The sequence below is a fragment of the Globicephala melas genome, chromosome 4, assembly GCF_963455315.2.
Source record: "Globicephala melas chromosome 4, mGloMel1.2, whole genome shotgun sequence".
Taxonomy (NCBI): Eukaryota; Metazoa; Chordata; class Mammalia; order Artiodactyla; family Delphinidae; genus Globicephala; species Globicephala melas.
The window spans coordinates 67,727,430-67,739,840 of NC_083317.1; the positions used below are offsets into that span (position 1 = coordinate 67,727,430).

The window sequence follows — 12,411 nt, forward strand, 5'->3', positions numbered from 1 at the left end:
GTTAAGACTCTGTGCTTCCAATGCACGGGGCACGGGTTCGGTCCCTGGTCAGGGGAACTAAAAGATCCTGCGTGCTGCGCAGTGCAGCCGAAATAAAACAAAACAAAACAAAACTTTATTGCAAAAAAATGTTAACCATCACTTGAGCCTTCAGCGAGTCATAATCTTTTTCCAATATCAAAAAAAAGTAACATCACTGATTACAGATCACCATAACAAATACAATTATAATGAAAAACTTTGAAACGTGAGAACTACCAAAACGTGACATAGAGGTACGAACTGAGCGACTGCTATTAGAAAAATGATGCCAACACACTTGATGCAGGGCTGCCACAAACTTTCAATTTATTAAACACATACACACACACAATATCTGTGAAGCATGATAAAGCAAAGTGCAATAAAACAAGGTATGCCTGTACTACTCTGGTAAGCCTTTATCTTTCAGAGATACATACTGAAGTATTTATAAATGAAATAATTTGATGTCTGGGATTTACTTCAAAGTAATTCAGGGCATTATTTAACTTCTGTCTAAAGCAGCGGTCCCCAACCTTTTTGGCACCAGGGACCGAAGACAATTTTTCCACGGACTGGGGCGGGGGGACAATGGTTCAGGTGGTAATGCAAGCAACGGGGAGCGGTAGGGAGTGGCAGATGAAGCTTCGCTCGCTCGCTCACTCGCCCACCACTCACCTCCTGTGTGGCCTGGTTCGTAACAGGCCACGGACCGGTATCAGTCTGCAGCCCAGGGGTTGGGGACCCCTGGTCTAAGGACACCCTCCAACATTGCTTGTAGTACAGATCTGGTGGTGATGAATTTTTTCAGTTTTTGTATGCCTGAACACAGCTTTGTTTCACCATAGTTTTTGAAAAATATTTTTGCCAGCTACAGAATTTAAAGTTGACAGTTTCTTTCTTTGAGTAATTTAAAGATGTTTTTCTGCTGTCTTCTGGCTTGCATTATACACTATTAATGAGAAATCTGATGTCAACTTTATCTTTGTTCTTCTTTATATAACACGACTGTTTTCTCTGGATGTTCTTAAGACTTTCTCTTTATGACTGGTTATAAATAGTTTGGCTATACCATGCCATAGTGTAGTTTTCTTCATGTCTTTCGTGGCTGGAATTCACTGAGTTTCTTGGATCAGTGGGTTTATAGTTTTCAATAATTATGAAAAGTTTTTAGCCATTATTTCTTCAAACATTTTTTTCTCTTCCACCCTCTCTCCTCTCCTTCAGGGACCCAAACCATGTATTAGGTTTCTTATAAGTTGTCCCATCACTCACTGATGTCTGCTCTTCTGTGTGTACGCGCGCATGTGCATGCGTGCACACGCGTGTATTCTTCTACCTCTCTTTTTCATTTTGGATAGTTTCTAGTCTTATCCCTTGAAGTTCATTAATCTTCTCTTCTGCAATTTCCAATTTACCACTGATCCTATCTGTGTATTTTTGTTCTGACATTGTAGTTTTTCTCTAGAAGTTCAATTTGAGTCATTTTTCTATCTTCTATGCCTCTACTTAATGTTTTGAACATAGAACAGTTACTTGACTGTTCTCCTGATTAATGATCATGTTCTCCTACTTCTTTGTACACCTGGTAATCTTTGTTTGGATGCCAGACATTGTCAATTTGACTTAGTTGGGTACTGGATATTTTTGTATTCCTATAAATTTTCTTGGGCGTTGTTCTGATATGTAGCTAAGTAATATGGAAACAGTGTGATCTTCTTGGATCTTGCTTTTATGATTTGCTAGGTAGGTCTGAAGCAGTACTAAGTCTATGGCTAATTAATCTCCACTACTGAGGCAAGACTCTCTTGAATACCTAATGCCCCAAGTATTATTCCAGTCTGGTTAGGGGAACAGGCACTATTCTTAGCCCTATACAAGTGCCAGGCACTGTTCCCTCTAATCCATTTGGGTATTTCTCCAGCCTTGGGTAGTTTCCTCAAACATATGTGATCAGTACATGCTGAATATTCAAGGAAATCCTTTGAAGATCTCCAGTTCTCTATGTATAAAGGTCTGTCCTTTCTGGTATTCCATCCTATGAACTCCATTTGTTTTGGTGTCCCAGGACTCAGCTCTGTCTCAACTCAGGCAATCTATGGGCTCTGCCTTAGTTCCCCTTCCCTGTGTTGAAACTTGGAAACTCTCAGGCAGCAAGCTGAGGCAAGTTGTAGAGCTCACCTCATTTGTTTCCCATCTCTAGAGATTACTGTCATTGAATGCTTGATGTCTGTTTTCCTGTTTTGTTTTGCTTTTAATTGAGGTATAGCTGATTCACAATATTGTATTATTTTCAGGTGTATAGCGAAGTGATTTAAAGATAGATCATTTTCCATTATAGGTTATTACAAGATACCGAATGTTGTTCCTTGTGTTATACAGTAAATTCTTGTTGCTTATCTATTTTATGTATAGTAGTTTGTGAAACCGATACTTCTAATTTATCCCTCCCCTACCTCCCTTTCCCCTTTGGTGACCGTAAGTTTGTTTTCTATGTCTGAGTCTATTTCTCTTTTGTATATAGATTCATTTGGATTATATTTTAGATTTCACATAAGTGATATCATATATTTGTCTTTTTTTTCTGTCTGATTTACTCCACTTAACTATGATTTTCTACAGGTCCATCCATGTTCCCGCAAATGGCAATATTTCATTCTTTTTATGGCTGAGTAATATTCCATTGTGCGCGCACGCACGCGCATGTGTGTGTGTGTGCATGCGTATGTGACCATCTGTATGTCTTCTTCAGAGAAATGTCTATTTAAGTCTTCTGCCCATTTTTTGATTGGGGTTTTTTTGGGGTTTTTTTGATGTTGAGCTGTATGAGCTGTTTATATATTTTGGAAATTAAGCCCTTGTTGGTCACATCGTTTGCAAATATTTTCTCCCATTATGTAGGCTGTCTTTTTTTGTTGTTTATGGTTTCCTTTGCCATGCAAAAGCTTCTAAGTTTGATTAGGTCCCATTTATTTCTGCTTTTCTTTCTTTTGCTTTGGGAGACTGACCTAAGAAAACATTGGTATGATTTATATCAGAGAATGTTTTGTCTATGTTCTCTTCTAGGAGTTTTATGGTATCATGTCTTATATGTAAGTCTTTAAGCCATTGTGAGTTTACTTTTGTATATGGTGTGAGGGACTGTTCTAACTTCACTGATTTATCAATACATGAGGCTGTCCAGCTTTCCCAACACCACTTGTTGAACAGAATTTCTTTTCTCCATTGTATATTCTTGCCTCCTTTGTCAAAGATTAATTTACCGTAGGTGTGTTGGTTTACTTCTGGGCTCTCTACTCTCTATTTATCCATGCCCATTTTTGTGCCAACACCACACTGCTTTGATTAGCTTTGTAGTACTGTGTAAAGTCTGGGAGGGTTATGCCTCCAGCTTTGTGTTTTTTCCTCAGGATTGCTTTGGCAATTCTGGGTCTTTTATGGTTCCATATAAATTTTAAGATTTCTAGTTCTGTGAAAAATGTCATGGGTAATTTGATATGGATCTCATTAAATCTGTAGATTGCTTTGGGTAGTATGGCCATTTTAACTATACTAATTCTTCCAATCCAAGAGCATGGGATATCTTTCCATTTCATTGAATCGTCTTCAATTTCCTTCGTCAATGTTTTATAGTTCTCAAGGTATACGTCTTTCACCTCCTTGGTCAGGTTTATTCCTAGGTTTTTTTTTTTTTTTTTGGACACTATTTTAAAAGAGATTGTTTTTTTACTCTCTCTTTCTGATATTGCGTTGTTAGTGCAATGAAATGCCAACAGATTTCTGTATATTAATCCTGTATTCTGCTACCTTGCTGAATTCATTTATTCTAAAAGTTTTTGTGTGGAGTTTTTAGGGTTTTCTATATAGAGTATATCATATATCATCTGCATATAATGACAGTTTTACCTCTTCCCGTCCAATCTGGATACCTTTTATTTCTTTTTCTTGTCTGACTGATGTGGCTAGGACTACATATAATGAATCCCTAGTGATATTACCAATTCAAATTTATATAACTTCTTTGATTTTACATTTCCATATTTTAAGCTAAAAAAATCCAGGTTCCTAGTATTAAATACATAAATACTTATTTGCTCTGTTTATATATAAGAATATATAGTTTCAGAATAAATATCAATCCTATATGATTACAAAAAGCAGTTAAAGATTTGTTTATACTTTTTTGTCCTTACGATATATCCCAATATAGATAATTAATCATATTGCCATATTTTAAAGTTTATTAAATAACTCCTTTCTATGTAGTTTAACCACAACAAGCATGATACACAGTAAGCGTCCTTTAATTACTTTTATTTTTAAGGATAGCCTCCCTCATGTTGATTTAGTTTTGTTTTACAATTACTTAAAACATTTACATGACTCAAAAATCAAACCTAATCACTAAAATTATATCTACTGGTAATGCAAAATTTATATTCACAGGCAGGGTCCTTAATATGGTATGATGGAATTTAAAATCAAAAACACAATACTATTTACATCACAAGGATGACAAGAAAAGAAGTTAAGAAATTACCTAAGACTACAGCTATGCAACAAGCCCACAGGATAAACAATACCGACTGGAGCAAGAGGACAACAAATATAAGATGAAGGCCTCTAGAGTAAAGAAATAGAACTGAAATTATCTGAGAAGTTTAACCAAGTAGAAAATCAGACAAAAATAATTTAAAAGAACTGTAGGAAAGAGAAGACAGCCAGGAATTAGAAGAAAGCCAAGCAGTTAAAAAATGAGACAATTAACCCCAGGAAAAAACAAAGTATTAAGAAAGGAAACATAGGGCTTCCCTGGTGGCGCAGTGGTTGAGAGTCCGCCTGCCAATGCAGGGGACACGGGTTCGTGCCCCAGTCCGGGAAGATCCCACATGCCACAGAGTGGCTGGGCCCGTGAGCCATGGCCGCTGAGCCTGCACGTCTGGAGCCTGTGCTCCGCAATGGGAGAGACCACAACAGTGAGAGGCCCGCGTACCACAAAAAAAAAAGAAAGGAAATGTAACCACAGTATACTATTCAGCTCAGCAGTGAATTCTTACATATTGTAATATAACTCTACACTAGGAAGATACACAGGTAAGGGAAAGAGTGGTTTAAGAGCTTAAATCCTCACCTACTATAACAGAACATCAATAGATAATACTTTAAATTGATAAAGACATATAGTAACATACACATATTACTCAGAAATGTAGCAGTATAAACCACGTTGAATAGCTGAGAGGTTGAAAGTGGTTTACTTGGGAATGAGACCAAGAACACTGCTGGTTTGGTTTCAAGTATTTTAGGACTATTTAATTTTTTCAACTATGTACACGTATTATTCAGAGAAAAATAGGTTGGTTTGTTTTCATCTGCTTCTTTGACCAGTTTTATTAAGAAATAATTGACATACATCACTATATAAGTTCAAGGTATACAGCATGATGGTGTGATTTACGTATATTATGAAGTGACTACCACAACAGGTTCAGCTAACATTCATCTTCTCATATAGATACAATAGAAAGAAAGAAAAAAAATTATTCATCTTTCCTATATATCATACACCAGTGTTAGCTACAGTCATGTTGTACATTACCTCCCTCATACTTATTTATCTTATAACTGGAAGTTTGTACCTTTGGACCACCTTCCTCCAATTCTCCCTTCCCCAATCATCCACCTCTGATAACAAGTCTGATCTCTTTTTCTATGAGTTTGGGTATTATTGTTTTTTGTTTTTAGATTCCACATATAAGCATGTGTCTTTCCCTGTCTGGCTTATCTCACTCCACATAATGCCTTCAAAGTCCATCCCTGTTGTCTCAAAAAAATAGGTTTTAAAAAAGACAAAAATGGCCAAAATAATCATGATTTGTATACCATGTACAGACTACATGTTGACTGAAATTGTAAACAAGTTATTCAGTGGGAAAAGTTGGCTGTCCACAAGTTTTATCAACTTGCTTACTTCACAAAATATTTCTTGTAACTAAAAACATCAATCAAGCCTCCATTCTTTATCACTATGGTTTTTACAAACTTCTTAGCATCATTATGTTACCTACACACATTGAGTTAGCAAGAGTCTGCTTAATTCAAAATATTTTAATAGTAAATGCAAATTTCATCTTTTTATACATAAAAAATTATAAAACTGGCTCAATCAGAATGACATCAACTAGTAAAATTTCTGCCAAAAAATAAATTTTAGTTTGGTCTGCTGGTGTCAAATAAATAAAGGTCATTTATACAGTGCTGCCTAAATAACAAATATTAAGTGCCAGTCTGCTGAAAGGAAAGCTCTAAAAGATGCAGTTATCTTTTGTGTACTTGGCAGCATCAATTCCTGTACTACCCTCGAATCTAGCTGCACAGCTGGCCTAAGCCTGTGACTTCTCCAGATAGATGACTAAGCAACTGTGGAAAGGTAAACAGTACCTAAATGAATCTGTATATTACTGATGTTTACTATTTTACAAATTAGGTGTGAAACAAGTACTGCTGTGATATTAAGAAGCCTGATTTGCTTTACAGTTCTCCTTACATAACACGGCACATATGAAACAACAAAATTAAGATTTTATATAGAGCAATATTCCAGAAACTTATCACAGAAACCTATTAAAGCCCTAGCAGTTTCAGACTCATACAATGAAGATGACAGTACTTCAATTACAAATGTTTTTAGTCAGGTAAGTGGGGCCATACTTGCGACCTGACAGAGCATCTGCCTTCAGGCAACTGAATATGAAAAACTTACTTTTTGTTTATATAAATTTTACAATGAAGTCTAATAACATGAATTCCCTGTCACCAAGAAGAAACAGTATAAAATAAACACTGTTAATGGCAGACTGTCATTACTACATCTTCAAATGCCTTTATGCCAAATATAATGTATAAGCTAGTGGTTATATTCAGACCTATACTTGTGCTTGTGTGCGTACATACATGTATTCACATTTACATGTAAATATAAAATAATGCTGTTGTAATACCTGAAATTTACCCCCAAAATAGAAGCTAAATAAAAGCTCATGCAAAGAAAAGGTTCCACTTCGAATAAGACACAGAGATGAATAAAGATGCAACAAGAAACCAAGAGAAACTCATCCTTTTATGAATAAGTGATTGCTTTCAAAGACAGTAAAGCAGAATGTTAAGAACTCATAACTTGATTTGCTGCATTTAATATAAACTCTATTACAATATTACAAACTCATTGCCCTCCTGCCAATAGTAATAATGATAAAGTGATTCAAACATCTACAGCCCAAACAAATAAAACACTGAGGTTGTAATGCACTCCTGAACTTCAAATAATTGGATTATCTAGTGCAGTGTTACCCAAAAGAACAGTGTATGTTGAATAACTCACGTTTATAACTGTAAACTATTTATAACAAATTGCCTTATTTCTCAGGTATGAAGGATTCTGACTCATTCACTTGCCTTTTATGGAGCTTTCATAGTGTGGGGGTCAAATGGTCCTTCCAAGCTCAAGCCTTAGCAAAAAAAGTCACCTAAGTGTTCTGCCTTTAAATTTTCTTGCCAAAAGGGATGGACCATTTGTCCTAAGCGTTTTAAGAGAAAGGTAAAGAGAAGTTGAGTCTCAGATTCCCCTGTAGACATTCTCAGGTTAAAAATGATCAAAAATCCTTGTCCTAAATGTCCTTATGAATAATACAGAATTCAGGGGTGAAAAGACTTATTCCTTGAAATTTTGTTCAAAATACTACCTAATAAAGAAACATAAAGATAGAAAGACACAAAGCAAGTACAGCAAACTGTTGACAATTACTGAACCCAAAGGGTGGGTTTATGAGGTTCATTATCCATTCTTTATTTTTGTACATGTTTATAAACTTTCAGATTAAAACTCAGAATGAAAAGCAATGTTCTGTTGGTCACTTGAGAATTCATTAATAAACACATAAAATCTTAAAGAAGTTGGAGCTCTAGAAAAATAAAACAAATAGGCCAAAATATTATTTTTTTTTAATTTTTTTGCGGTACACGGGCCTCTCACTGTTGTGGCCTCTCCTGTTGCGGAGCACAGGTTCCGGATGCGCAGGCTCAGTGGCTATGGCTCACGGGCCCAGCCGCTCCACGGCATGTGGGATCTTCCCAGACCGGGGCACGAACCCGTGTCCCCTGCATAGGCAGGCGGACTCTCAACCACTGCGCCACCAGGGAAGCCCCAAAATATTAAATAGTAGTTGGGAACATGAGAACCTGAGAGATTTCTTCATTCTTGTATTCTGTTTTTCATTACCTCCACTCCCCTACCCCTAAAACATGTTGATTTTATAGTTGGGAGGGGGATATACACCACACAAACATATATATTAAACATTGTTAAAATTAAAATACAGGACAGTGCTGTCAGGATTAAAAAGAAACATTAAGTGTTTTAAGAGAAATTAATTAAGGGTAAAGGACTTACCTGCTCTTCTCTTTTCTGCTTACGTAACTGCAGTCCTTCTTCCTCTCTCCTTCTGCGCATCTCATCAGGATTCAGGGACTTATTTTTGTAACTTTTCAGGCGAAAGTTCTCTCTTCCTGGGGTAGTCATGACTTCTACAAAAATAAGAGGGAGGGAGGGAACAGATGAGCTCAGCTGAATATAAAGAGCTCTGTTACTTCAATAGCTCAATCTTTTAAACATATACATGCTCAGACCCACCCCACAGGAATGTCAAATGGTTACTTTAACAGCTTTATTAAAGTGTACAATTCAGTGTCTTTTAGTATATTCACAATTATGTGCAAATCAACACCACTGTAAATTTTTAAACATTTTCACCACCTCAAAAAAGCTATCGCTCCTATTCGGGATATTTCATGTGACTAGAATACGTGTGATCTTCTGTGCCTGGCTTCTTCAACTAAGCACAGTATTTTCAAAGTTCATCCATGTTGCAGCATATATTAGTACTTTACTCCTTTTTTTGGCTGAATTATATCATCCCATTGTATGGAGATACTCCATTATATTTATCCACTCATCAAATGATGGATATTTGGGTTCTTTCCACTTTTGGGCTATTATGACTAGTGCTTCCATAAACACTTGTCGACAAGTTTTTACGCAGACTTATGTTTTCATTTCTCTTGGGTATATGCCTATACACTCTGTTTAATCATTTCAGGAGCTGCCAGACTATTTTTCCAAAGTGGCTGCACCATGTTACATTCCTATCAGCAGTATACAGTGTTGCCAATTTTTCCATATCCTCACCAACACCTGCTATCACAACTTTTTTTTAAACTGAAATACAGCTGATTTACAATATTGTATTAGTTTCAGGTGTAGAGCAAAGTATCACAACCTTTTGATTCTAGTCATTCTAGTGGGATAGATGTCTTTTAACATATTTATTTACCAACTACATATCCTCCATAAAAAATGTCTATTCAGATTTTTTGCCCATTTTAAAATTGTGTTGTCTTTTTACCATTGAGCTATTAAAGAGTTCTTTAGACAGAAGTCCCTGTCAGATACATGATTTGTTAATATTTTCTTCCATTTTATAGTTGTCTTTTCACTTTCTTAATGATCAAATCTACTGTTAAAACCCTCTCATGAATTTTGAAGCACCAAAAGTTTTTAATTTTGATGGAATCCAAATTAATCAATTTCTTTTTCTGTTGCTCAATGCTTTTAGTGCCATACTTAGGGATTCTTAACCCTCAGTTTCCTTCTAAGAGTTCAAGAGTTTTATCTCTTACATCTAGGTTTGTCATCCATTTTGGGTTAATTTTTCTATGTGGTTCGAGGTAAAGGTCCAACTTCATTATTTTGCATGTGGCTACCAGTTGTTCCAGCACTACTGAAAAAACTATTCTTTCTCTATTGTACAGTCTTGACACTCTTGTTGAAAATTAGTCAATCACATATTTATAGTTTTATTTCTCAACTTTCAATTATATTCCCTTGATCCATATGTGTATCCTTGTGCCAATTCCACACAATCGTATCTTTTTTGTAGTAAGTTTTAAAATCAGGAAGTATGAGTCCTATTTTATTCTTTTTCAAGATTGTTTTGACTCACCGTGATACACTGCTATTCCATGTGAATTTTAGAATCAGTTTGTCAATTCCTACAAAGAAGTCACCTGGGATTCCAATATGAACTGCACTGAATCTGTAGATCAATTTGGGGAGTATTGCCACCTTAAATGTTAAATCTTCCAACCCATGAACGCAATTTTTTTTTTACTTAGATCTTTAATTTCTTTCGACAATGTTTTGTAGTTTGCAGAGTGTTCCACACTTCTTTCGTTAAATTTACTCCTAAGTTTTTTGTTTTTGTTTTTTTTTGCGATACGCGGGCCTCTCACTGTTGTGGCCTCTCCCGTTGCGGAGAACAGGCTCCGGACGCGCAGGCTCAGCGGCCATGGCTCACGGGCCCAGGCATGTGGGATCTTTCCGGACCGGGGCACGAACCCATGTCCCCTGCATCGGCAGGCGGACTCTCAACCACTGCGCCACCAGAGAAGCCCCTAAGTATTTTTTAATGCTATTGTAAATGGAATTATTTTCTTAATTTCACTTTTGGATTGTTCATGACAAATCCATATAAATACAATCGATTTTTATAATTGATTTTTGTATCCTGCAACCTTGCTGAACTGAACTTGTTTATTAATGCTATTTTATTAGTGCATTCTTTAGGATTTTCTACATACAAGATCACGTCATCTGCCATAGATAGTTTTTGTTTGTTTGTTTGTTTTTTTAAGAAGATGTTGGGGGTAGGAGTTTAGTAATTTATTTATTTATTTTTGCTGTGCTGGGTCTTAGTTTCTGTGCGAGGGCTTTCTTTAGTTGTGGCAAGCGGGGACCACTCTTCATCGTGGTGCACGGGCCTCTCACTATCGTGGCCTCTCCCGTTGCAGAGCACAGGCTCCAGACGCGCAGGCTCAGCAGTTGTGGCTCACGGGCCTAGCCGCTTCACGGCATATGGGATCCTCCCAGACCAGGGCTCGAACCCATGTCCCCTGCATTAGCAGGCAGACTCCCAACCACTGTGCCACCAGGGAAGCCCTGCCAGAGATAGTTTTGCTTCTTTCAAAACTAGTAACCTTTTTTGTTTTAAAGTCTAATTTTTCTGATATTAGTATAGCCACTCCAGCTTCCTTGTGGTTGCTACTTGTTTATCTTTTCCCATCCTTATACTTTCAGTGTATTTGTATCTTTAAACTTAAAGTATGTCTCAGGGAATTCCCTGGCAGTCCAGTGGTTAGGACTCTGCGCTTCCACTGCAGGGGGCACGGGTTCAATCTCCGGTCAGGGAACTAAGATCCCACATTGTGACACAGCCAACCATAAATAAATAAATAAAGTATGTCTCTTATAGAGAGCATATAGTTGGATTCAGCCTCACAATTTCTGCCTTTTTAATTAGACTGTTTAATCAATTCATATTTAGTGTTATTACTGATATAGTTGGAGTGATGACTGCTTTTCCATTTTTCATTTTCTGTCTCATGTCTTTCATTCCTTTATTACTCTTTTACTGCTTTCTTTGCATTGATTTTCTAATGAAGCACTTAAATTTCTTTAGTGATTTTTTCACCGTATTTTTTTAGTTTTTTTCCCCCCAGTAGTTGCTCAAGGGCTTACCATACACTTTCACTGAGAATCAGCTTCAGACTTACACTAGCTTAATTCCAATGAGATATAGAAATGTTATGCTATATAATTCTATTTCCTTCCCCCCATTTTATTATACTGTTGTTATACATGTTAATGTTACAAATCCAACAACACAGTTATAATTATTACTTTATCATCTACACAGTTACTTCCTTAGCTTAAGATAGTTTTGCTCCCACTCACCTCCTGAGCTGTTATTAGCAGATACATTTCAAATACATTACATTTCTATAGGCCCAAGAATTCATTACGGCAAGTCCCCTACACACAAATTTTCAAGTTGCAAACTTTCAAAGATGTGAACATGCGTTTGCATGTCTAATCATGTAAGCTAGTTCATGTGTCTGGTGTAAATTGTCACGTGTATGCATCCTCTACAAGTGGTTGTGCTTTTATATACTTTACTGTAGAGTACTGCATACGGTACAGTAGTACAGTATCTTTATTTCAAGCCCAGGATGTCCAGAAGCAAGCATAAAAGCAGCAGTAATGTAGCTGGTACCACTAAGAAGCGCCAAGCAATAACAATGGAAACAAAAGTAAAAATATTGAGAGAGTGGAGCAACAAGAGGAAGAAAAAGTAACTGAAGAATTGAAGAGATTCATGATGCAGGAAACGGCAAGGGCATTTCCTTTATTTGAGGAGGCAGTTAGTTTTTGAGGCACATCACCCAAATGTAGAACAGTACACGAAGGTTGCAGCAGCTGTTCAGAATGCAATCCAG

General features: G+C 36.7%; 1 protein-coding gene across 1 annotated transcript in view; it reads right to left on the reverse strand.

The window, feature by feature from the left end:
* Positions 1-12,411, reverse strand: part of KPNA1 (karyopherin subunit alpha 1) — a 73,619-nt gene that overhangs the window by 38,863 nt on the left and 22,345 nt on the right. Inside the window, exon 2 of the mRNA XM_030858165.2 lies at positions 8,471-8,604. Coding sequence (XP_030714025.1) covers positions 8,471-8,599 — 129 coding nt within the window. The 5' untranslated portion in view covers positions 8,600-8,604. The remainder of the gene's footprint in view (positions 1-8,470; positions 8,605-12,411) is intronic.